Here is a 27481-nt window from a genome sequence, read left to right on the forward strand (position 1 = left end):
GCACAGACCCAGTGACAGCAGTCCTGCAAGACGCCTCTAATGAATTAAATCCACATTGCCAAGTACGTTTGCCAACCTCTTCTGCAGAATGCATTAAATCCTGCAATTCTTTATTTTCAGCACAGTCAGGAATCATTTTCTGTTTAAGCAATACAACAACATGCTGTTGATACTTTAACATATGAAACTGGCAGTTTAAAGCCCTAATGGCAAAGGTTGCAGAAGTGTAAACTTTCTTGCCCCATCTATCCAGTGCCCTGGTGTCTCAGAGGGGGTAGGATTTTTAGCAGTAAAAGGCTTAATGCCCTTGAGTCCCTGTGAAATGGTCTCTGGAACCGCAATAGGATTTTTAAAAAGGAACTTGTGAAAATCAGAAACCCTGTAATAATCGGTCAGGTTTTCTGGGGGCAGAAGGCAGAGGATCAGGGGCCAAACTAGATTCTGAAAAGGCAACAATGTCTAGTACAGGAGGTTTATCTTAAGGCCTATGCTGAGGCAGGAGTAAGAAATCCCTCAGTCTCGTTTTTGAATCAGAAAACTCATGGCTTTCCCAGTGAAAATGCTCCAGAGTATGTAAGGTCTCACCAAAAGAAAAATCCTCTGGAGGGGAAGCAGAGAGAACATAGTCCTTTGCATCAGAATACTCATAAGTAGAGAAGGGCAAATCCAGATCAGAAGAATCAGAATCCTGTTCAGAAGATTCATAAACTTCAGTCCTAGGTCTCTTAGAAGGGGAGGATGGCTTCCCCTGATTAGAGTTATAAGATCTTCAGCCATTCTTATTTGTTTTTTTAGGCAAACAGGCCTGGGCATGCAGCCTGGGCGTCGGGTTCGAGATTTTGGCCTAAATGTAGGAGTCGTCTGTTTAATATGCAAGACCGTAGGCCTGAATACACCCTCAGAAGCCAGTGCCTGCACAGCGGCTCCGGACTCATCCAAGGTAGACACACCCGCAGGTTCCACAGTTGAAGCATCTTGCAGCATACCGGACTCCAAATGGGTCTCAGTAAGAGGCCCGAGAGTCAGAAGTAGCGGGCATCAGGGTCTGCGAAAGCACTTCATTGAGTACCGGTGAACTGGCTTAGGAGAGAAGGCACCGGCAGCTTTGGACCTTGGTGGTCCGTCGCAGTCTATCTTTGCGTTTTTCACAAACCCGGTAGTCAGATGGCTAACCAACAACATTTCTGGATAATTAAACAGAGAACCGAAATATTTAGAAGCAAAAATGACAGTGTGCAGATTAAATAAAGCACAAAACCAACAGCAAGGTAAGTCGTGGTCAGGGCCTAGGCAAGGAATACAGTACGAATGAAAATCTTTGTGAGGTATTTGCTTTCCACAAGTGTAATTATTAACTTTTACCGACATCAGTAAGGAGCAAGAAAAAAAAAAAAAAGTGTCCCCAACGGGGTACTTGGCTTTCACCTTAAACTTCAAAACGAAAATTTCATGAGTCGGCTGACCGGCACTTGCAAACTGCTTCGGGCACTGCACAGCAAGAAAGACTGATGTAATGACGTTGGCTGCATGCTTTATACCAGGCGACCTGACGTCATGGGACAGCAACCGACACAGGACCCAAGACTTTGCTAATCAGGCAGACTGACTGCTACTGCAAGCAGATAACCCAAATGTAATGACCGCAACAGTGAAACACTAAGAACATCTGCTACAGTGCCAACACCTATAAATGGTACTAACAAACGGCTGCATTTAAGACAATTCAAATGTGCTTTGGTTGCCACTGTTCTGCAGTAATGGATACATCTACTTCACCAGCACCTTGTAACTGAAGGCAATTTAACAAACGTCCCTTTTCAAAAAGTGTATGCCTTCAAAATGTACATAACCATAGTCGCAATGACCTAAAGGTCTGATCAGCCACTTTTGACTTCAACAACTTGCAGGTTAAAGCTATACAGACAAGACACCAGAGGTTCAATGGGTACTTCTGTGGCAGGCTACATTACATGTTTTTGTGAAACTCCCCAGTACTTATGCCTTAACAGCTGATGAGTTTAAGGGTGTAGAAAGCATCTTGAGAGCATGTTCCTGAATGACATTTGCAGAGCTTAGCAAGCTCTAATATAAAGTTATGTTCTTACCATAACGCTCCAATCTGTTGTCGATCTTCATTCATTCCTGACTAATGGGACTAATGGCAGAGCCAGTTCAGAGGAGTTGGAAGAGCCAGCCCGTGCCAGCAAGAAAACTCTCAAACTAAGGCTCTACCCACAATTCCCACCGCTCTCCATTACCTCAGATCAAGTTTGCAGCTGAAGTATAGTGTATCAGAAGCCCTGTTTAAGGCAAACCCTGAAAGACCTCCTAGAACAAGTGTCTGAACCTCCAGAAGTCCTTTGGAGGGGCAGGAGGGTGGGATGTCAAGAACGAATGAAAACAGACAACACAGATGGAACGTCATGGTTAGAACGCAACTTTATCCTATGTTGTCAATCTTCATTCTTGATGAATGGGGCAGAGTCCCCAACTACTTTAGATCCTGGGTGGCCCTAAAGGATATATTCCCGAGCACCACAGAGCCAAAGGATGCTCTTCCGCTGGAAGCCATATCCAATTTATGAGTGATAAAGGTATGGGGAGTAGACCACATTGTGGCTTAGCATATTTCTTTCATGGAGGCCTTGGAATGAAAAGCAGCAGAGACAGATACAGACCTGGTGTAATGTGCTTTAATAGGCAGAAGCAACTTGCGGTTATTACGATTGTAAATTAAAGTAACAATCCTCAAGCCATTTTGACTTGAGAGAGGTTTGCCCAAGGTCGAAACTGAAAAGGACAAAATTAGTCTGATTTTCTAGACTGCTTGGTTCTGTCAAGATAAAAACATAGCTGTCTGTGATCTAGCAGATGCAAGCAGTATTAACCCTTATTCAAAAATTTTGTTAAGACGACAGGCAAGACTATTAGTCTGGTTAATATTAGATTAAACCGCTTTAGGAAGGAAGGATTAGTTCTCAATACCTTGTCATTGTAAAAAATCAAGCAAGGATATTTGCCACAAAGCCTGCAATTCAGAAACCCTCCTTGCAGAAGTGATGGCCACCAGAAAGTTTTCAGTGATAGAAATTTGAGATTGCAAGTAGCTGCTGGCTCAAATGGCCGAAGGACCAAAGATTGTAGTACTAAAGTGAAATCCCATGGAGCTATAGGATCCTTGAAAGGGGGCTTAAACATTTAGCACCTTTAAGAAATGTTTTGCATAAAGGATGGGAAACAAAGGTATGACCAAAGCCATTGTGAAAACTGGAAATGGCTGCTAACTGGACTTTAATGGTGGTAACCAAGCTCCTACCTTTAAAAAGTGATGCTAGAAACTCCAAGATAGTATCAACTGGTGCTAAAAAGGGATCTAAAATTTTTCACACAGGCCCAGAAAAAGAATCTCATTTGCTAAGCTAGAATTTCCTAGAGGATGGTTTATGAGAGGCCAAGAGGATCTTTTGTATTGGGGAAGATCATTTGATTACCTGGTAATTAATGGAATTAGAGATACCAAGCTGTCAGCTTGAGACCGAAGATTCGGATGCATCAATCCCTGCGGGTGAGACAGCAGGTCTAGACTGGATCCAGAAGCCAAGGACGGTGAATCAGCTGAGGCCAAAGAAAGAGTCAGCTGAGGCCAAAGAAAGAGCCAGACTTGATGGGGGCCAATAGGGTGCAATGAGGATCACTGCTTCAACCTTGACCTTTCTTCAGGAATAGGGGGAAAGGTGTGAAATCCCAGGGGCCAATTGAGGAAGAGCATCTTCTGAGGAGTCCACTGTCTGAGAATTAGGGCAAAGTAGCTGCTGCACTTGTTTATTGGGGAGGCAAAAAGATCAGAGCGCGAGCGACCACTCGTGAGGCATACATCTGCTCATTTTGTCAGCTATCACATTGGAGCTTCCCGAGATATGAGTGGCTATTAAAAAAATGCAAAACGACTGGAAAGTATAGCTCATTGCCATATCCTGACAGCTTCTGGACACAAGGGGTAGGATCTATTTCCTCCCTATATGAAGTACCAGACTATGGACATGTCTGGCTGGATTGCAACTGTCCCAGAAGGGAGAACAGACAGGCAGAAAGGCTTGCAACGCTAGAAGCACCTTCCTCAATTCTAGGACATTTATGTGCAAGTTAGCCTCTTGTGGGGACCAGGTGCCTAAAACTGTTCTAGATAATGCCCCTCCTCACCTGATCTGGGAAGCATCAGTGGTCACTATGGCTGTGGGCAGAGAGGGAGTGAAGGTCCAGCCCCATAAGTTTTCTTCTGACTTCATCCACCGGGATAGGGATTTTTCTTGCAACAACTTATCAATGTGGCACAACATTGGCCATGTCAGAATTGACCACTGCGCCAAGAGACATTGAATCAGCCTCATACCATGGGAGAGGCACTAGGCTTAAGGTCGCGGTCATAGATCCCAGATCTTATAAGACTAGAAGAGCAGGAACCTTGTTTTTGGAAATGATTAATTGCACCTGCAATCTCAATTTTTGTACCCTGTGTAGAGGGAGAGGCGCTATAGGTATGCTCCTATAGGTCTTGCGTTGGAGTCAACTGGGATTTCTCGGTTTATCGTAATGCCCAAAGACTGGGAAAGGGTAAATATGAAGTCTGTGGCTTGAAGCAGTAGATGCCTTGTATGTGTGTGTCAGTCTAGGTAAGGAAATACTCGAACTGCGTAGTCTCAAGTGAGTTGCTACTGCTGCCATGCAAACACCCTGGGGGCTATGGTAAGACTGAAAGGTAACACACTGAATTGGAAGAGATTGGCTCCCAGCTGGAAGCAAAGGAACTTTCTGAAGAGTTTGTCCATCTTTATGTGGTAATGTGCCCTGAAGATCCACACAGCACATACAATTGTTCTCCTCCAGAAAAGGGAGGATAGACAGAAGTGACCATCCAGAACTTTGATTGCTGAACGAACTTGTTCAGAAGGCTGAGAGCTAAAAATTGGTCTCCAGTCCCCTGTCTTTTTTGGCACTAAAGAATCTCAAATAAAATCCAGAACCACTTTGGTCTCGTGGCACTTGAATGACTGAGCAGCTTTTGAATCTCTACGGCTGCTCGAGCCCTCCGATTGCTCGTTTTGGGGACTGTGGAAAAACAGTGAGGGGAATTCCGTAAACTCTAGTGATAATGCTCTGCACCCAAGTATCCGAAGTTAGCCAAGGCTGTTTGGTGCAGTGAAAAATCTTCCCCCGACTGAGTTAAGCAATTGAGCCTCAGTTCAGGAACACTGGTAGGGTCTGTCCAGAGGACTCTCTGGAGCCCCGATTTCATGGACCTTCTCTGCCATGGGGAGGGCCTCTTCATTAGAACTCCATCTGCCCTGAGGGGATTATTCACCATGTGTGTCTTGAAAAGGCCCTTGGGATTTTTTGAACTGCATTTTTCCACTGCTATGATTCCTAGAGAAGGATTTAGGATTTAGAGAAAAATACCCACAGCAGACAGGGCCTTTCCTTCTTTTTCACACCTGACGAAGGAAGACTTGGAAGGTCCCACGAAGTCACACAAGCGCATCCAGGTGTGACCTTATGGCAACACCTGAAACCACTTGCCCTAGTTGTTCCTTTGGCTGCATGAGCAATAAGTCATATGGATGGCTTCGATACGGACTCCAGGGTGGCAAGCTGAGGTGCAACTTTATCCTGTACCTCATCAGATGCAGCTAGGGTACCAGATAGCTCCTTTATCAGATCCCTTTGAAGTCTATAAGTGTGCCATGAAGTTAAAGTACCCAAGAGCAAAGGTAGACTATGCAAAGACCTGCTTCTCAAACCTGTCCCTTGTCCGAGACTGTTAGAAGAACGGACGACAGTGGAACTATCAGAAAGTTCTTTTGGTGGTCGCCGCCACCACCAAGGCATCTACTGCTAAACCCTTGCCCCAATGAGGCTGATCTTCAGGAGCTGTTAAAAATTTGTCTGACCTGACCTCAGGGAACTGGCTCTACAGAATTGCGAGCCTTCCATGCCCCCTTCCATGCCCGCTGCACAATCAGTTTAATAAGGTCATCAAGCAGGAGTGGTCACCCAGGAAGTAGATGGGTGAGCACCGAAGGCCTGCAAGAGCTCAGATTCCTCTGAGGATGAATTGGAGGACTTCCCATCATCCCTCTAAGATTTCTAGGTAATTTCCAAATACATCTTTAGGGGTGCTGGGGGAATCCTTCCCTTCATCGTAATCTGACTCTTCCGTGACAGATTCTTCTGAGGAATATGCCTCCTCTTACAGGTCTTCTTACAGGTTCCTCATTGGGGATCTCTAGGGAGGACTCCAAAGAGGGGCCCTGAACAGAGATATCTTGGCACTTCGGTACCCACTGTCCTAACTTGAGAGACTGCTGCGATCCACAGGGTACAAATGTGCCACTGCAATGTACAAGGGGCAGGCTGAAAGCCCACAATCTGGAAGGCAGCCCCCCCCCCAAAAGAGGGATGGGTGCCCAGAACAAAGAAAACCTTGGAACTGGGGTCACACCCCACTCTGCATGGCCACCCTCAAAAGCAGAAGCCAGGGGAATCAACTGTTAAGGCTCTGAGGGCCAAAGATGGCCCCAAGCCAACAATCTGTACCGTACTGAACCCCCCCCGAACTGACAGCTGAACATTGGCCCCGGGTGTCTATTGGTTCTGTTGGAGCCAAAGACATCCGAACCTGGTACCACAGGAGCTTGTCGGCACCAAAAAAGCTGGAACCGGGGTAATTGAAGTGGTGGGCTCCGAACCAATAAAAGGAGGTGGTCTGAGGATAATCCAGAGGAGTCCTGGGAGAATAGGCTCAGCTCCAGGAGGGAGGTCGAGTGGGTGCGGGAAGACCCCTGGCCGCTAAAAGCTGATCTACCAATCTCACCAAATCTACATCGGAAAGACTTCTGGTTGAATGGACCAACATTCCAGACGGAGACTCTGGTCTACAAGAGGGCTGGGGAGTTGACCCAGAAAGGGATCTGTAGAAGGAGATGCCTTGTTCTGGGAGGTACAATTACTTCAATCTTTGGCACCATATGGTGCAGAACAGATGCAGAAGTCAGAACCAAGTGGCAAGTCAAGGTTGCTGGAGAAGACAATGCCAAGTTTGATGCCAATGAGACTGTGCTGAGGTAGTCAAGATCGGTGCAGAAACAAGTCAGTACCCAATGGGGACAACTGTCAGTGCTGACCGTTGTCAATTTGGGAACTTTACTCTTCGGTTATGAAGACCCTAATGCTTGTATGATTTGGAGTCTGGTGCCGATGGTGAGCTTGGCACAGAGGGCTTCTTTTTAATTTCAGTTTTGGAAGACTGGCTTAGAGAGGGCTTAGCCAAAGGAAGATTTTAACAATCCCTTTAAAATCAGTTTATTTTGACGTTCTGTCAAAGTTCGGGAACTGAAATCCTGGCCGGCCTTACAGTGAGGCACACCCAAATATACAAACAAAAGATGCCCATCTGAATTGGGCATCTTTCGTACACAATCTTGGCACTGCTTAAAGCCTGAAGTGACCTTCTGCGTCTCCATTTTAAAGAAATCGCACACACCCAATCATTCTTAACAGAAAGGAAGGGAAACCCAACAACTGTAAGAAATCAATATAATAGGTAAGGAGAAGAGTAAGACACAAGCAACAGTATCAAACATTACTTAAGAGGTAGAAAAAGAAGGGAAACAAACTACCAACGGTGGTAATGGAGAAAGTAAAACGGGTAAAAAGGAGTAGAGGAAAGGTTATATACACCAACACACTCAGAGTACAATGGAAAAAAAAGTGCAAGGAACAAGTTTTGAAGGAAAAAAAGATATAAAAAGTACAGTTTTGTACCTACCATAAATGTAGATGTTCGAGGATCCACATTGCTGCAGTCCTAACTATTGGGTAGTCCGCTGTCCAGTCGGCCCGAATACCAAAGTATATGGCTGACGTCGGTCAGGGCGCATTAGACTGACGTCAGTACGTCAGGGTACTAATGCGCATGACCGACGTCATATCCTCAGTCTTTTCTTGCCCCAGATGTCAGAAGACCCTGAAAAGATAAGGCCAAAAACAAAAACTCCCAAAATACCTGCACCAAAAAATATATATATACAATATATACACAATTAGCAGAATATAACCTCACCTACACAACCACCCCTAAACATAGAGGGGAAGGAGGGAGGGTAAATTGGACTGCAGCAATGTGGATCCTCGAACATCTACATTTATGGTAGGTACAAAACTGTACTATGTTCTTCATTCCACATTGCTGCAGTCCTAACTATTGGGTAGAATCCCAAAGCAGAGGTAAGGGAGGCTGGCAAATTATAAGGAAGCAGGAACTGACAACATGCCTTGCAAAATAGCTGTGGCAAAACCAGCCCTAGACTTAGAGTAGAGAGGAAGGTGATAATGCTTAGAGAAAGTATGCACTGAACTCCAAGTAGCTGCCTCCAAAATATCCTTAGTTGCCACCCCCCTAAGAAATGCTGTGGAAGTGGCAGTAGCCCTAGTGGAATGAGGCCTAATCCCAGCTGGAATCTCCTTGCCATGATGGGAATAACAAAATGTAATGCAACACCCAATCCACCTAGAAATAGTTTGTTTTGACACAGGCTTGCCCTTTGAAGTCAAAGCAAAAGAAACAAACAACTGCTGAGACTGCCTAAAATCCTTAGTCCTGCTCAAATAATAACGCAATAGCCTGTGTACATCTAAAGTGTGCAAAATCTTTTCCCCTTTATTTTGGGGATCTGCATAAAAGGTAGGCAAATGAATAGTTTGGTTTAAAGCTACACTAGAAACCACCTTAGGCATAAAGGAAGGATTAGTACGTAAAGATACCCTATCCTTATGAAAAATCAAAAAAGGCTCCACTGCCATAAGGGCCTGCAACTCAGAAACCCTTCTTGCAGAAGTAATGGCCAACAAAAAAGCAGTCTTCCATGACAAGTATTTCAAATCAGCAGTAGCCAAGCAGGCTCAAAAGGTTGTAGAGTAAGTTTCTCCAACACAAAATTGAGATCCCAAGCAGGAGTAGGAGCTCTACGGGGGTCTTATATTCTTTGCCCCTCTAAGAAATTGCTTGAACAAAGGATGCGAAAACAATGGTGGGTCACAATCATAGTGAGCTGAAATTGCTGCAGCATGAATCTTAATGGAAGAGAAAGACAAACCTTTGTCCAGTAACTCAGTAAGATATTGAAGAGCCACACTCAAATTTGGCTCAGTAATCTCCAAATTGTTTGCTGCACTCCAAAACAAAAATCTCTTCCATTTTTCTGCACACTTTCCTTGTACTAGGTCTTCTGGCTTCCATAATCACATTTAAAACTTGTTGAGGAAGCTGAGACCTGCTGTCTTTCAAAACAGAATATGCCAGGCGGTTAGATGTAGAGAGTGAAGCTTGACATTGAGCAGATGACCGTCCTTCTGAGACAACAGGTGTGGAATCAAGGGTAAAGGCCATGGAGGCTTCCTTACCAGACTCCTCAGTAATGGGTACCAGTGCTGCCGAGGCCAATCTGGAGCTATTAAAATCATCCTTGGCTTGTCTTGTCGTACCTTTAGAAGCACCTTTGGAAGAAGAGGCAGAGGTGGAAAGGCATACACATGAAGATTTTTCCAACTGAAAGAAAGAGCATCCACTTTCCAAGCTGTGTGATGAAATCCTTTCGTGCAAAACTTTGGCAGCTGGTGGTTTAGTGGAGAAGCGAACAGATCTATGTCTGGAGTTCCCCATGACACTGTCAATTTTTGAAATACATGAAGATCCAGTTTCCACTCGTGGGGATCCATGATTTGTCTGCTTAACACATCTGCTAAGGAGTTCTGTGCTCCCGGCAGAAACCTTGCCTGAAGAGTTAGTTGCAGACTGAGCGCAGTCTCCCATAAAATCATTGCTTGTCTGCACAATGGGTAAGAATGTGTTCCCCTTGTTTGTTGATGTACCACATGACAGTTGTGTTGTCTGTTAGAATCAACACCTGCCCTGGAAGAAGTAACTCCTTGAAGGCAATTAATGCAAACTGAACTGCTAACATCTCTTTCATGTTGATATGTAGATGCTGTAGTCTGGCAGGCCACTTGTCTTGTATCCACTTTCCATTTAGATGAGCTCCCCAAGCAACATCTGAGGCATCTGTCATTAGAATCTGACTTGCCTCTGGCCGGGTCACAGAGAGTCCCTTGTTTAGGTGACATTCCTGAGCCCACCACAAAAATTCCTTTTGAATGCAAGGTATTATTTGAATGACAGTGTCCAAATCCTGGCAGTGCTGTGTCCACAGATTTTTGAGATACCATTGTAGCTTCCTCATATGCAGTTTGGCATTGGGAAGTACCAGAATACAAGATGCCATGAACCCTAAGGCTTGAAGGACTGTCCTTGCAGTCAGCCCGGACTGAAGAGATAGATGATGGAAGTAACTGGAGAGATTCTTTTATTTGTCCGGGGTTAAAAAGGCCATCTGGGCTGCTGTATTCAGTCTCACACCCAGAAAGCACATGTCTTGAGAGGGTACTAGACTGGACTTTATTTCGTTCACAGAATACCCTAGGCATCTTAGCACTGCTATGACATATTCCAGATGCTGTAGAAGATCTTCTTTTTCTTGAGCCAGAATCAGGCAGTCGTCCAAGTAAGGATAGATTTGGATGCCTTTTAGCCTGAAGTAAGCTATCACTGGAGCCAGAACCTTTGTGAATACTCTGGGCGCAGTAGATAAGCCAAAGGGCAATGCAGAGAACTGATAATGAGAATTTCCAGCTCAAAACGCAGATACTTCCTGCAACTTAGTCTGATTGGCACATGAAGGTAAGCTTCCTTGAGATCTAAAGTTACCATCCAGTGATCTTTGCCCAGCAGAGGTAAAAGCTGTTGTAACGACAACATTTTGAACTTGGGAATGTCCAGATAAGTGTTGAGGATAGATAAATCCAGAATTGGTCTCCACGTGTTCCCCTTCTTTGGTACTAGGAACAGGCGAGAATAAAATCCTAGGCCCCTTTCCGGCACAGGAACTGACTGAATGGCCCCTATTTGGAGCAACAGAGAAATTTGCTTGTGAGCCTCTGTCCTTTGAAGAGGAGGAATGTCTGGCATGCCTTTGAAAGGAGGCAAGGTATGGAAATAAAACCTGTAACCGTGGTGAATAATATCCAGAGCCCATCTGTCTTGGGTAAGTAAATCCCAATTTTCTTTGAAAAGAGACAGCCTTCCTCCCAAAGGTGCTGCCAGGCGAGAATGTACTGGCAGCTGAAAAGGCAGGTCATTGGGTCTGCTTACGAAAGGACTGACCCCTGCCCTCACCCGAAGTCTGAGCAGGGGAACTCCCTGTCCTAGGCCTAAAAGAACCCTGAGCTCTGCCCCTACCACGTCTAGACCTACCCCTAGACTGGGAATCATAAGCAGGATAAGTCCATCCCTTAGTAGGCCAATTTCTACTAAACTTCGGAGGCTGCACCTGCAAAAAATCTTTAACAGTTTGCATAGACTTAGCCTTGTCCTCCATTTTCTTCAAAACTGCTTCCACAGGCTTAACCAAACAACACATCAGACTGTAAAGGAGCATCCAAAATCCTTGTCTTAACATGCTCAGCTAAATTCTGATCTCTCAGCCAGGCGTGCCTACGAAGAACAGAACCAGTGGCAGCCACCCTGGAGGAGGCTTGCACAGCATCAAAACCACACTGCAAGGAATGTTTACCTACCTGTTCAGACACATGAACTAAATCCTGCAACTCTTTACACTCAATACCTTCAGCCAGAGCATCCACCTTAGATTTTAACTGTGAAAGAAGATAATTCTGATATTTTAACATGTGAAACTGACAATTCAACGCCTCATGGCTAAAGTGGAAGAAGTATACACTTTCTTTCCCCATCTATCCAAAGCCCTTGCCTCTTTATCAGGAGGGACAGGATTTTTAACAACTGAGGCCTTCACACCTTTGGGCCCCTGAGAGACAGTTTCTGGGTCTGCCCTAGGACTCTTAAAAAGATACTTATGAGCTTCAGGCACCCTATAATACCTATCCGGTTTAACTGGTGCAGGAGGCAGAGAATCAGGATTCAGGGAAGCCTCTGCAAAGACATCTTCCACCACATCCAAAACAGGAGGTATAGCTAAAGGCCTATGCTGGGGTAAAAACAAGAATTCCCTAAGCCTTTTCCTGGAATCAGAGAAATCTTGACCTTCCCATTTAAAATGTTCCCTCATGGAATGCAGAGTCTCTGAAAATGAAAAATCCTCAGGAGGAGAAGCAGAAGGAGTAGAATCATCCACATCAGAATCAGAATAAGGAGGGTACTCCTGCAAGTCTTCAGCCGAAGACTCAAGCCTCGAGCATTGCTCAAAACTCTCAAACTCAGGTTCCACCCTAGGCCTCTTATCAGGAGGGGGCATAGAACCCCTAATCATAGTAATCAAATCCTCTGCCATTTTAAGCATATGCTTCTTAGGCAAAGATCCTGAAGTACTAGGAGAAACTCCCACAGAAGCTAAACTTGGCCTGCCCCTCAAAGAAGCCTTGGAAACTGAAGGAGAGGCTCTAACTACCTTAGGAAGAGAGGGAAGAACAGCCACCTGAGAAGCCCCCTCAGCCTGGCCTACTTCCTGAGAGGATACATCCTGTAACAGTAAAGTCTCTTCCTGAGACTCCAAAGAGACACCTGGCAAAACCTCTGGCTCCACTGAGCCTTCCAAAGAATCGACGTCTGGGACTGTCGGGTCCTCCACCCTAGGCTTTGCTGCTTTATCTTTGCTTTTTCGAAGCGGCCGGAGCATCCGACGGCATTTTATAATTACAACGCTTCCCAAACACTAACCTGGCACAGTCTAACCTTCTCTTAATAGTGCGTTTGTTAAATCTAGCACAAGAGCGGCATCCAACAACGTCGTGCTCAGGCCCTAAACAAGGTATACACAAAGTATGGTAATCCCTATGAGGTATCTGTTTCCCACAAGAAATACAGTTATTCACTTTTTCTGACATCCGGTTAAATACTGAGGCAAGAAAAACAAAATATTCCCAACGGGTACTTAGCCAACTTTGATTCGGTCTGAAACTCTGACTTCAGAAACTTTCAGAACGCCAACCTGCACTCGCAAAATTGCTTCTGCATCGGACCATGCGGCAAAAAAGACAGAGGATATGACGGTCATGCGCATTAGTACCCTGACGTACTGACGTCAGTCTAATGCGCCCTGACCGACGTCAGCCATATACTTTGGTATTCGGGCCGACTGGACAGCGGACTACCCAATAGTTAGGACTGCAGCAATGTGGAATGAAGAACATCCACTTTGCTTGAGAGCATCGACTGACGCAACCCCATATCAGATGGGCAAGTGAGGTGTGGGAGTAATGGAGAGGGGCACTGTGGGTAGGGCCTTAGTTAAAGAGGTTGTTTGGTGGTGTGAGCTGTATAACGGCAGAGTCAGTTCAGAGGAGTCTGAAGAGTCCCATTCGTCAAGAATGAATGAAGACTGACATCAAAATAGTTTCCTGCCCTAAAGGGCTTCTAGCTTTTAATTCCTTGCTGAAAGTTTCACGCTACTGCTTCTTTAAAAATTAACACAGTAACTGCACTCCCATCTGTGGAAAGGGTACAAAGGAAACCACTGCAGTCTTCAACTGCACAGTACTTTGCAAAAAAAAAATAAAAATAAAAAAAAAAAATAAATAAAAATAGATTTTACAGCCTCTGACGACACCCATTCTGAAAACACTGATTGACCCCTTTAATTCACAGTATCCTCATGTTGGCAAACAGGGCAGAGAGTAGGCAAGAAGGGAATGGTGGGGGCACAGGAGCCACCACGTATGCACACCTACATTAAGTAACCTATAGGTGAATAACCTCTTGCGGTACTGCTGGTCTGGTACAAGTTACCACCACAGAATTCTTATGACTTGTAAGCAACTGGTGAGATCTGTAGAGATTTTGTAAAATGTAAAATTTACAAAGGAAGCACCTGCTAAGCAAAGCAAGCAACACCTGTGATTGTTCTTAAGGGGAATACACCACTGAGAAATTCTTGCTAGGTAAATAGTGACTTTCTTTAAATCTAGTATTTTCACCAACAAATAAAATGAACTGCTGGAATGGTTAGTGGAGACAAAAGCCAAAAGGCTGAAAATTGAGATAGAAAAGGGACAGCTGTCTTGGCCTAGCAGCAATATTTGGGTAGTCTGACATCACTGTGTTCCACAAGTCTTTAGCTAAGCTACCTCAGAACGCTAAGCTGAAGAATACCAAGTGAGGTCATCCAGAGGTGCCAGAGATTTCTGGGAAAGTGTACAAATGGCTACCCTAAAAATGAAATTTAAAACCTAAACCCTAGACTCTCCCTTAACTCATACACCACCCACCTACAACACAAATTGCTAGTCTAAACACTTATGTCCTCTATTCTTAACTACACGACAGGCATACCACTCTGTGACCCTAACCTCACCAGAGCTCACATTTTGTCAACCTGTCATCCAAAACAGAAAAAATGACCAATACCATCCAAAACAGTAGAGATAAGAGAATTACTCATTGTAAAGTTGTCTAGAACCTAAAATCTGCACACAAGGAACACATGAAGCAAATGAAAAGAAAAAAAAAACACTAAAATCCCACCATCTGACAAACTATGCTATATTAAGAGGAATGAAACTGAGTGACAAGTCTTATTCCATGCAGAAACACTGAATATCCTTACCTGGCTTAAACTTTTTAGCAGGAAATTCATGTTCTCCCTTTGCATCCTTATCTTGGTTTCTCTTTGAAGTGCTTTTTTTAGGAATTACCTGCATGCCAGCTAGAATTTCAGGTCCAGTTTCTGTTTGATCCTTCTCTTTATTTCTTTTTGGAGAGTTCACTGAATTTTTTGGGAGACTGGGCTGAGTCTCAGGCTCATGTTGAGCAGCTTGTTTTCGTCTGCCACTTCGAAATGCTACAGATGGAGTGGAGTCTTTAGAAAGTGCTTTATCTTGGTCAGCTACATTTGCCTTTTGTTTAGTCTCAAGAGCTACTTCAAGCACTTCAAAAGGCCCATCTGTACTGTGGCTTTCAGCTTTCTTGCTCTTGCGAGTTTTTTTACCTACATTTTCTTTAACTGGTATAACCTTCTGTTCCATTTCATTTGCTATAGGAGGTCTCTGTCGACCCCCTCTTCTGGGTGCTACTTCACTAGAATCTAAGCTCTCAGACACATCACCTTTTGTCAGATTTACCGATGTAGGACTAGCACCAATGCTGGAATACTTTGAAGATCGGATGTATTTTCCATGCCTACTCTCATCTTGTCTTAAAGTAGTTTCAGTATTCTTAGCTGATTCTGCTACTTCAGAGGCAGCAATGGTAGCAGTGCCTTCCTGTTCACCAAAAGCTCTTGCACGCAAACCCCTCCTTGGAGTATTTTTAAGTCTGTATTCGGATACTTTTGCAGAACTTGACAAATCAGAGACTGCTTCCCCCCCCCCACGTGTAGGTTTATTGCATTTGCTTCTTTTATTAAATTCAGCCTGAATGTTTTGCTCCTCTCCACTTGCAACAGATTCTTGCCTACTGAAACCTGCAATTTGTCCATCTATTCCTGTGGTTACTCTACTAGAAATAGGTTTCGTTTCCTGGCTCTCTACTTTATTCTGAGAAGCATCCCTCTTTCTAGTAAGTTTTGGGCTACCAGAAATAGAAAATGCAACAAGAGTTTCAGATGTTATCTGCTTCAGTTTTGTTTCTACAGGGCCCATCTTAGAATCAGACTTGCTCAGCAGCAGTCCCTCTTCCTCTCCTACTAATTTAGGCTGCAATTTATCACCCTTAAAGCCACTTCTTTCTACTTCACCTTTCCCAACTACTGGCTTCGTAGTAATCTCCGCATGGGATTCAGTTGTAACAGCCATACTGGAAGATTTTTCTGCTTCATGTGTTAAAGGGTGTCTATTCATTTTTCCCCTTGGAAGCCTTCTTGAATGTGTGGTTACAATCCTTGCTTTTGATGGACTAACTTCAGTTTTCCTACTTCCTGCCATCCTACGCCTCAAAGACTTGCTTCCTTGCATTGTATCTTCACTATCTGCACTTGATGTATTTAAACTTTCACGAGATTCACTCTGAGAGAGCTGCAGGTTAGTACCATGTGCCACGTATTCTTTCACAAGAGACAAATCCTTGCCACTATGTGCACTTTTAACTTGAGACTTGGGTGTAGCAGGCACTTCAGCAGTTGAGTCTTTATCCAATTTTCCCACCCTTGGTCGTTTTGCTGGCACCAGAACATCCTCCTCAGCTTCCCGTTTTCTTCTTTGTGAAGACTTACTGTGGGATAATTTATATTCACTGTATTTAGACTTTATGTCCATACCTCCTGTGTTACTAAACTTGCCTCGTGGTGATCTTTTAAATTCAGATCTCTCTACTTCGGTTCCAGACTTGTGAATATCAGTGGTGTTAGAGTCTGTTACTGAATGGTGCCACTGTACAGACTTAGTTTTAGATGGAACCAGATGTCTTTCTTCGGTTTCAAAAATCTGTGAAATTGGAATTGTGTCCCAGTTATCTTTATCTTGCCTAATCACATTCCGGAACTTGCCTTTTTTCTGCAAATTATCTGCAGCCACATTATCCCCCATTTGTCTTGCTTTGTCTCCTAAAGAATGTCTGGAGAACGTGGCTTCCTTGACAGAAAGTTGGTTAGCTGGTGTTAAAGTCTCAGGGCCAACAGGACCACAATGAAATGCAGTCTTCTTGCCTCTAGCGGACCGTTTATATGAGGCAACATTTTCAACAGATTCCGCTTTCTGTGTTTGCACAGACTGCAAAAAAGCATCCTCCGGTTTCTCACTTTCTGATGGACTGCTCCGAAGTTCCCTTTTTTTGCTTCTTGTAGTTCGTTTAATGGATATCTCAGTCACAGGAATAGCTGCCTGCACTGAAAGCTGATCAAGGGCACCTACAGGCTCACTTTCCACAATATGCTGAAGCTCAGCTTTCTTACCTCTGGTGGATCGTTTAGAAGTCACATTTTCCAGAGCAGCTGCAACCACTGGTGCAAGTCTGTCACTGATGGTTATGGTATCACTTTCCAAAGAAATGTTCTGAAGATCTGTTCTTTTTCTTCGGGTAGATTTTTTAGAGGAACTCCCCTCACTATCAGCAACAGTAACCACCTGCACAGGAAGCGCATCAGTGCTTACAGTTTCATTATCCAAAGGAATATTCAAAAGTTCACCTCTTTTTCCTCTAGTAGACCGTTTTGATGAAATAACTCCACTGTCAGCAGTAAGCAGCTGCAGTGGAAGCTCTATTTTTCCTTTAATAGCTCTTTTAGAGGAGACCACCATCTCACAGTTACCTGCAGCACTTCTTGCCTGCAGGGGAAGTTGAACAGCAGCTATGACGGTCTTGCTTTCCAAGGGAACACTCTGAAGTTCCTCTCTTTTTCCTCTGGTGGCTCTCTTGGGTAATGGAATCACTTCATTGCCAGCAGCATCTGCTTCTGACTGTGGAGGTTTTTCAATAGCCATCTCAGTTTCATGTTCCATAGTAATTTTCTGAGACTCTGATCTATTTCCCCTGGTTGATCTATTTCCCCTGGTTGATCTCTCAGACAGTATTGCATTCTTAGAGCTGGCTTCAGCTGGCTGCAAAGGAAGTTGGTCAAGCACTAAAGCTTCATTTTCCAAAGGAACTTCCAGAAGCAAAGTTCTTTTTCTTCTGGCTGATTGCTTAGACAGCAAAACCACATCAACTTTAGCTTCTTGCAGAGGTAGTTTGTTAACTGGTATGGTCTCGCTTTCCAGAGGTATATTACGAAGCACAGCTCTTTTGGTCTTGGTGGCTTGTTTAGACTCAATGTTTTTCACAGGGTCATTTTGCTCTTCAGAATGCTGGTCAGCTGATGGCAGACTTTCCTTTCCACCAGAACTACCTTTTTCGTCATTCTTCCTCCTCCTGGTAGATCGCTTGGGTGACCTTGCTTCTCTTTCTGAAATGTGTTCATTTTCAAAAGAAACACTACGGTGCTCAGTTATGCTTTTGTTGGACTGCTCTGCAACATGTACATCCTTATCAGTCTGTACAAAAGGTTGGTTAGCCTCTTTAATCTTGCTTGCAACAGTAATTTGCTTTGTCTTGTGTTTTTTAGATCGTTGTACATAAGTATCTTCAAATTCTGAACTCCCAGAATTAGGCAAATTAAAAGAAAGTTTAACACCTTCAGACATTTCCTTCACAGCTGCAGAGACTGCAGGCTCAGCTTTCTTTCCTCTCCTAGATCGTGTAGCTGTAGCTTCAGTAGTAACAGTCTGATCTTTACTTCCTTTAACATCCTTCCCATCAGAAGCAGCAAGGATTTTACTTTTGGTCCGTCTGCTTTTGACCTTCAACCCTGCTGTTTCAGTATGTAAAACATTACTTGGTGTTTTTCTTCTTGCTCCTTTAGGTGAAATATCAACTCCGAGCTCTTTATTAGATACTGTATGGCTATCAGTGTCCAAGCAAGCCAACTTTCCATCTGCCTCCGTAACTGCAGTAACTGTTTTAGAAACTTCAACGTGCACAGAATCAAGGCTTTCAGGCACAGACACATCTCTCTGCGATTTCTTGCGGAGAACACTTTCTTTTAGAGTTTCTGATGTAGATTTATTTGAATCTGCAACTTCCTGAATGCAAGTCGGAGGGATCACTTTTGCACCATGCCTTTTATTTCTTTCAGCACGCACTGGAGTTGACCTTTTAAGTACGGTATACTTATCTTTAGTCTTCACTTGCAAGGTGTCTACAGGTTAGAAAAAAAAAATACCAGTCAAAAACAATAGTAACATTTTTATCAGAAAACACAAACTTGACATTAATCATAAGCGGCTATTAATATTTATGGCCACACTTTCAGGGGAGTTCTAACTTTCATATGCATTAGCCCATTTTTAAACATTACAGCCAATGAGGAATCACAATCCAAAAGCTACATGCAAGAGTTCAAACTTTAGAAAAAATGCAGTTACTGCACAACTAAGGGACTACCCCAGAATGCATCATTCCAAAGTTATTTACTGGAGAGGAGGGTTCAGGGGTAGGCACAAATCAAATTTGCATCCAGGGAACATGCAATTAGCATCAGTGCAACACTAGAACACTGTCCCAAGAAAGTCTGTTTTGACAACTAGCATTGGTAAGAGAGTTGAGCACTTGCGTATGTCCTGACTCAAGTATGGTTAAGGAGGATTGCATTTTTTTTAATTAAAAATAAGTAGTTTGATTCTAAAAAGTAAACCCTACATTACAAAGCACAATTTACCCATTTCTCCACTGGGGTGTTATGCCTATGCCAATTTAAATTCCTCAGACCTCAGCGTTGTTGGGTCCACATCATATTACCTTATACAATTCAAAATTCCATCTAGAAAATGCTTAAAGAAAGCAAATTACCACCACTGTAAAAACAAAAATCTCTAGGAAATCAAAAGCTTGGAAAGCTAAAAGGATAATCCTGCTCTTGCAGCACAAACAGCTAGACTAAGGGCACCACTGATTAAATTTAGTTCTAAACACCATGCCTCTTCACCACAATACCTAAAGGTGCTTAGGCCAATGAGGAGGACACTAACTTGGAAAAATAGCAGTTATACACTTAACATAACAATGGATCCTTATTCTTTCATCCAGGCCTGATCAATACAATTGCTGGCTCCTTAAGTGGTTTGATGGAGCTGACATAGCAAAAAAACCCCAAAGCAGTTATGCACTCACCGTAACGATACATCAGTGATGTCCATTTTCATTCTTTAACTAATGGGTCTCTGATCTGACCTCAGGTCAAGTTGAGCCACTTCTACCACATTCACTGATCCAACTCACTAGCTCTTCCTTTTACCCACAATGCCCCATCATCCTAGCAAACCTCAGATTGTTTGCAGTTTCAAACATGTGCACGCCAAATTGTTATAAAAAGGACAAGAGTTATGGAGAGAGCACGCTTGGTAGTGCTTGTTAAAAAGATGCAAATAACTGATCAGCTTTCCTAAAGTCTTGATTCTAAGAAAGAATCTTGGCCGTCAGTGCATGACCAAAAATGTAGAATTATTTGAAAATTCTGGAATACAAGTAGATTGATAACCTGACTCTTATTCAGAAGCCCACCTTAGGCAAAGGTGGGTTTTTGCATAGGGAAACCCTATCCTTATAAAAAATGAAATCTGGAGATCTTGAGGAGAGGGCCACGAGTTTAGATACTTGATTTTTCTGGTTGCTATCCTTTCTGTTAGTCGTTTTCCAGGACAAGAATTCAAGATGCATCTTCGCTCATGGCTCAGGAGGAGGTTGAGAGTGCTTGCAGCATAACAGTCAAATTCCACGGGGGTGGATCCTTGACTGGGAGAGCAGATTCGGATTAGAAGGTTGCCAATAAGAATGGCTTCTTAAGAGAAGTAATTTTTTACCAGAAAATTGGAAATAGCCATCAACTCAATCTTGACAGTTTACTAATTCGCCCCTTTATAAAAAATGGAGGCCAGAAATTCAAGAACCGTGGAGACAGGGGCAGAAAGAGGATATAGGTCTCTCTGGAATAGCCAGATCTCTTCCATTTAAGTCTGTAAATTTTTCTAGCAGAAACCTTTTAACATGAGAATACAGCAGATTGAGGAAGAAAACCTGGACTGTTTAGCCATCACTGGAAGTATAGAAGCCATGGGGTTAACTTGACGGTTGGTATCTGAATGTGTCATTCCTGATGGGAGAGACGCAAAATCTGGACTTGGGTCCAGTATCCAAGGTGGATACAGGAGAAGAGGCCACAGGAAGGGACGCTGAACTTGAGGCCAGAAAGATGCTAACGGTACTCTTCAACCGGAATTCTCTGTAGAAATCTGGGAATTAGAGGTAACAAGGGATAAGCAGAAGAAACCGGAGGGCCAATCGTGGAAAACAGCATCGCTCAGCAACTTCCCAGGTGGAGGAACCAAGGGAAAAAACCTGCTGCACTCACTGTGGGAGATGCAAAAAGATCACAGCATGTCTGACCTGATTGGGAATAGTCCCTGCCATTCGTGAGGCAACAGAATAGACCTGCTTATAGTTTGCCTGCAAGTAAAGTGGCTTTCCCCATTATGTGCATTGATGAGAGTATGACAATGGGTGGTCTCTTCCAGCAATATTCTCATTGCGTTATGACAAAGGATAAGATCTGGTTCACCCAGTTTGCTGATGTACCAGATTACAGTTTATTTGAATTGCAATCATCCAGGAGAGCATCTTGAAAGGTCTGAAACACCAAGCCATCACTGGGGACCAAGTACCTTGGATTATCCTTCCCAAGAAATCCCCCCCCACCCTTAGAAAATGCTCTAGAAAAGGCCATTGCTCTAGCGGAGTGGGCTTTGACATTGCCCTGCAAGGTCTTTCCATGGTAAAGGTAGCAGAAAGAAATGTTCCAGGAGATCCAGGTCAAAATGGTTTGTTTGCTCACAGCTTTCCCCAGGGCTCTGGGGTGGAAGGAGAAAAACAGTTGGTCTGATTTCTTAAAATGTTTGGTTTTATGAAGATCAAACCAAAGTTGTCTGTGGACATCTAGGGAATGTAGCGCACACGCACTATCCTCCTGTGGGTTAGGGAAGAAGGTGGGGAGGTGGATGGGCTGGTTAAAGGATAAGTCACTCACTACTTTGGGAATGAATGACTGTTGGTCCTGAGGGCCACCCTGTCCAGGTGGAAGTTAGAGCTACCAGCAGTACAGTTTTCCATGTGCAAAATTAAGGTGGCCTTGTCTGCTGGCTCAAAAGGAGCTAGAGTGAGTTCTTCTATAACATAGCTTAGGTGCCAGGGAGGAGACTGTTGCCTGTGAGGTCTTAAGTGTAATACAGCTTTGAAGAAAAGTTTGGAAGTCTGGATACAAGGGGTGGATCCAGGGGGAGGCAGGCAGAGATAGCAAACAGATGTGCCTTCAGAGATGAGTAAGATAGTCTGCACAAGATCACAGGTATGACGGGATGAGAGGCATATCGCTTTCCAGCAGATCCAACTGCCTTTTGTGACACCAAATAGAAAACCTTTTCCATTTCGAGATAGGATTCTGATCCCCTGCAGGCGGCCAGGAAACCCAACACAAGGAAAGTCTCAGTGCCACAGGGTGGGGTGCATGGATTGCCACTGTGGGTGTATCGGAGTCCCCTTGTTCTGTGTGAGCAGGTCCACCGAAGGGGATAACTTGTGGTGACTGCCCTTGGACAGGTGAAGGGGGAACCAGTGCTGTCTTGGCCAGTAGGGGGTCACCAGCAAGAGTATGGGAGAGTCTTGCTGAATTTTCAGCAGGACCCTTTGTATCAATGGGAAGGGGGGAATGCATACAGGACTTTCCTTTTCTAGGTTATTGAGAAGGCATTGGTTGCTAATGCCTTGGGGTCTGGTGTCCTGGTACAGTATCCAGGAAGCTGCCTATTTACGGAGGCGGCAAAAAGCTCTATTTGTGGCATACCTCACATGTGGACCAAAGTCAGGAAAAAGTACAGTTGTGTATACCTACCATAAATGTAGATGTTAGAGTGTCTTCACTGTTGCAGTCATAACTGTAGGGTACTCCTGCCGGCAGGCAGCCCGAGGTCGGCCAGAATATCAAAGTCTGGGTCCGGTGTCGGCTGTATCAGCAAGTACCCTGACGTCAGAACGCATGGGTATAAAGCTAACAGCCGACGCCATCTTCTCCAGCCTTTCTTGCCCCTGATGTCAGAAGCCCCCATAAAACCAAAAGGTGTCCCAAGAGAAACACAAATACACCAGAAAGGTAGTGGAAAAGGAAACACAGTAAGCAAAAACAAACAAGAGGGGTCTGGAGGGAGGGAAACACCGACTGCAACAGTGAAGACACACTAACATCTACATTTATGGTAGGTATACACAACTGTACTATGTTCTTCGTGTTTCACTGTTGCAGTCATAACTGTAGGGTAGAATCCCAAAGCTGAGAACACGGGAGGAGGTTATGAAGAAGGTGCAGCTAGAAGACCCTGCAAGACAGCAGAGGCAAAGCCTGCCCTAGACTTAGAGTACAAAGGGAGGTTATAGTGCTTGGAAAAGGTATGCACAGAGCTCCAAGTGGCAGCCTCCAGAATGTCCTTGGTAGGAACTCCTCTGAGAAAGGCTGCTGAAGTGGCAGCTGCCCTAGTAGAATGAGTCCTGACGGTACCTGGAATCTGTTTTCCATAAAGAGAGTAACAATATCTTATTCCATGAGCAATCCATTTGGAAATAGTTTGCTTAGAAATAGCTTTACCTAGAGAACTGGAAGCAAATGAGATAAGAAAGTGATCTGATTTTCTGAAACCTTTAGTTTTGTCCAGGTAAAAACGTAGTTGCCTGTGTACGTCCAATGAATGCAAAATCCTTTCCCCCTTATTTTGGGGTTTTGGAAAAAAGGTAGGAAGGTGAATAGTCTGATTTAGAGCCACACTAGAAACTACCTTAGACATAAAAGTAGGATTGGTCCTCAAGGAAACTCTGTCCTGATGGAAGATGAGGTATGGTTCCACGGCCATGAGGGCTTGTAACTCAGACACCCTTCTGGCAGAAGTCAAGGCCAACAAGATAGCGGTCTTCCAGGATAAGAACTTAATATCCGCAGAGGCAGCAGGCTCAAAAGGAGGCAAAGTAAGCTTTTCCAAGACATAGTTGAGATCCTAAAGAGGGACAGGAGGAGATCTAGGAGGTCTTAAATTCTTAGCTCCTCTCAGAAATTGTCTAACCAGCTGGTGGGAAAAAATGGGAGGATCACAATTGAAATGAGCCGAAATAGCAGAAGCATGAATTTTAATGGAAGAAAAGGAAAGACCTTTAATTAAAAGGTCTGAGAGATAAAGTAAAATAGAGGGAATAACAGGTGTTAAAGGATCAGAGCCACGATCCTGCATCCAAATACAAAATCTTTTCCATTTAGAAGCATAAGATTTCCTTGTAGTAGGACGCCTAGCTTCCAAAAGAATATCCAAAACTTGTTTAGGAAGAGAAGGAATCAATTGCCTTTGATGAGCCAAGCTGCCAGGCAGAGAGTCTTGATTTGAGAGTGAAATACCTGACCCTGATGCTGGGACAGTAGAGAATGGGTCAGAGGAAGACTCCAAGGGGGTTCCAAGCAAAGGTGCAGTAGAGTAGGGTACCAAAACTGACGAGGCCAATTTGGAGCTATCAAAATGATCAGTCTGGGTTTGTCCAGCTTTATCTTTAGCAATACCAGAGGCAGAAGAGGAAGAGGAGGGAAGGCATATCCCGAAAGATTCCTCCAGCTGAAGGACAGGGCATCCACTTTCCAAGCTGTCTTGTGGAAGGACCTCGTGCAAAAGAGAGGCAACTGATGGTTGAGATGGGATGCAAACAGATCTATCTGAGGACAGCCCCAAACTGCAGTTATCTTGCTGAATAAGTTGGGGTCCAACATCCATTCGTGAGGATCCAAAATGTTTCTGCTTAGGCTGTCTGCCAAGAGATTCTGATTTCCTGGAATGAACTGTGCCTGAAGATCCAGATTCAAATTTAGGGCTGTGTCCCATAAGGTCATGGCAAGTCTGCAAAGGGGGTAAGAGTGAGAGCCCCCTTGCTTGTTTATGTACCACATGACTGTGGTATTGTCTGTTCGAATTAGCAGAGGTCCTGGCTTCAAAAGAGTCTGGAAGGCTAGAAGAGCATTTTGGACTGCTAACATTTCTTTCAAGTTGATGTGCCATAGAAGGTGTTTGTCCAAGAACCCTGTTGGCATTTGTCTAGAAAATGAGCTCCCCAAGCATAATCCGAGGCGTCTGTGGTTATGATCCGAGTAGGTTGAGGAAGACGAAAGGGCTTCCCTTCGTTCAAAACACACGCCCTGGACCACCAAATGAATTCCTTCTGGAGGCAGGGAATCAGTGGAATCATTGTATCCAGACTGTGGCAATGCTGAGACCATACACTCTTTAGGTACCATTGAAGTTTCCTCATGTGAAGCCTCGCATTTGGAATCAACAGGATGCAAGAGGCCATGTAGCCCAAAGCCTGCAGGAATTTCCTTGCAGTGAGCAGAGTCAATGTTGCCAAGGTCTTGAAGATTGAAGCCAGCTGTAACTTTTTCTGGAGTAAGGAAGGCCATCTGTAAACTTGTGTCTAAAAGAGCTCCCAAGAAAGTCATTCGCTGAGAAGTAATCAGATGTGACTTTTTTGTGTTGACTGAGAATCCCAGTAGTAGAAGACGTTGAACAAAATGCAGGTGTTGAAGTAAAAGGTCTTTGCTGTCTGCCTGAATTAGACAGTAGTCTAGATAGGGGTAAATCTGAATCCCCTGAAGTCTGCAGTAAGCTACTACTGGAGCCAGGCATTTGGTAAAAACTCTGGGCGCAGTAGATAAGCCAAATGGCAGTACAGAGAATTGGAAGTGTCTCGAGCCTGCCTTGAATCTGAGGTACTTTCTGCATTGTTGCCTTATGGGGACGTGTAAGTAAGCCTCTTTTAAGTCCAATGTTACCATCCAAGCATCTTGTAAGAGCATTGGAAGAAGTTGTGTAAGCATCTTGAATTTCCAAAAAGGTGTTTAATATTGAGAGGTCCAGAACAGGTCTCCAGGAGTTTTGTTTTCTTGGGACCAGAAAAAGTCTAGAGTAAAAACCTTTCCCCACCTCTAGAGGTGGAACAGGTTCTATGGCTCTTAAGGCTAATAAAGCATCCACTTGATTTAAGGCCTCTGTCCATTGATGTTTTGGCAGATCTGGCCAGCCGGAAGGCCTTGGCAGAGTGTGAAAGTGGAATCTGTACCCTTTCAAAATCACATCTAACACCCATAATTTTGGTAAAAAAGAGAAAGTTTTCCTCCGAGATGGGCATCCAGGGAAGGAGGACCTGAAGCCCAACAGAGGGAGTCATTGGGTCTGCTTTCTTTGGGTTTGAGGTCTGTCTTCTCCCCTTCTAGGTGAAGAAGCAGTCCACCGTCTAGATCTGCAAGAGGCCTGAGCCCGACCACTGGAGCGTCTATATCTTCCCCTTTGAGGCCTGTCAGAAGTGTGTGTGTGTGTGTGTGTGTGTGTGTGTGTGGGGAAAATCTAGGAGGCTGCACTTGCAAAAAATCTTTTACAGTCTGCATAGACTTGGCTTTTTCTTCCATCTTTTTAATAACCTCCTCAGCCTTAGATCCAAATAAGACATCATGCTGAATAGGGGCATCTAGCAATTTAGCCTTAACTTGTTCAGATAAATTCTGCTCACGAAGCCAAGCATGTCTCCTGATAACAGTACCAGAGACAGCCGCCCTGCAAGAAGCCTCTAAGGCATCAAAACCACAATGTAAACTATGTTTGCTAACTTGTTCAGTTGCATGCAACACATCCTGCAATTCCTTGTCCTCAGCACATGCAGGAAAGGTAGAAAGCCTTTGTTTTAAAACAGATAAAAGAAACTGTTGATACTTAAACATGTGAAACTGGCAATTTAAAGCTCTAATAGAAAGGGTAGCTGAAGTATAAACCTTTTTGCCCCACCTGTCCAAGGCACGAGAATCCTTTTCAGAGGGGATAGGATTCTTAGAGGAGGCGGCCTTAGCAGCCTTGGAACCCTGCGAAATAGTTTCAGGATCATCAGAAGGGTTCTTAAATAAGAATTGATGGGAATCAGGGACCCTGTAAAATCTATCAGGCTTAGAAGGAGCAGGCGGCATGGAATCAGGATTCAAGTTAGCTTCAGAGAAGGCATCATCCACAATGTCAAGTACAGGAGGAATAGCTAAAGGCCTGTGTTGAGGGAGAAGAAATTCCCTAAGTCTCTTTTTGGAAGCAGAATAATCCTGACCTTCCCAATGAAAATGCTCCCTCATCTCATGCAAGGTTTCCCCAAAAGAGAAATCTTCAGGGGGGGGAGGCAGAGGGAACAGAATCCTCTGCATCCGAATCCTCATAAGGAGGAAAAGAGTAATCCTGATCAGAGGAAGAAACAGAAGATACAGAAGCCTGATCAGAGGAATTATAAGGGATATCCTGTCTAGGCCTTTTCTCAGGAGGAGGGTGAGAGCCCCTAATCATAGTTAATAAATCCTCGGCCATCCGTAGTAATTGCTTCTGAGTCTTAGGAACTGAATCCGAAGAAGCTTGGGCAGAAAGTCTGGGTTTAACAGGAGTCTTTCACTTAGCCTTTGTCTTTGTGGAAATAGTAATATGTGAAGGCCTGAAGACCCCCTCAGAAGCCGGTACCTGCACAGCGGTTCCGGACCCATTTGAAGGAGCGACGTCCGAAGGTCCAGCAGCAGACAAATTACTAGGCCTAGATGGCTACCCATGGGAGTCCGTGTCGGCCATCGGTTCTTAAGTGGCGGACAACAGGGGCTGCAAAAGCGCCTCACTGACGACCGCCGAACCTGAAGCTGGCTCCGGCTGCAAAGTATCCTGTTTGGACCTCGGAGGCCTGTCCTTGTCTTTGCGTTTCTTCTGTATTCTGGTAGTCGGTAAAGTATCCGACTACATCCTATAATTAAATAGTCTACCGAAGTAATTCAAGGCCCAATCGTACCTA

The 27481-nt window shown here is 44.2% G+C and overlaps 1 protein-coding gene across 8 annotated transcripts in view; it reads right to left on the reverse strand.

Moving 5' to 3' along the window:
* The window catches only part of MKI67 (marker of proliferation Ki-67), a 404744-nt gene that overhangs the window by 24702 nt on the left and 352561 nt on the right, over positions 1-27481 (reverse strand). For all 8 annotated transcript variants that reach the window (XM_044056164.1, XM_044056162.1, XM_044056163.1 and 5 more), the window contains one exon: positions 14688-18749. In XM_044056164.1, coding sequence (XP_043912099.1) covers positions 14688-18749 — 4062 coding nt within the window. The remainder of the gene's footprint in view (positions 1-14687; positions 18750-27481) is intronic.

The sequence above is a fragment of the Protopterus annectens genome, chromosome 14.part0, assembly GCF_019279795.1.
Source record: "Protopterus annectens isolate FY-2018-M chromosome 14.part0, PAN1.0, whole genome shotgun sequence".
NCBI classification, from domain to species: domain Eukaryota; kingdom Metazoa; phylum Chordata; order Ceratodontiformes; family Protopteridae; genus Protopterus; species Protopterus annectens.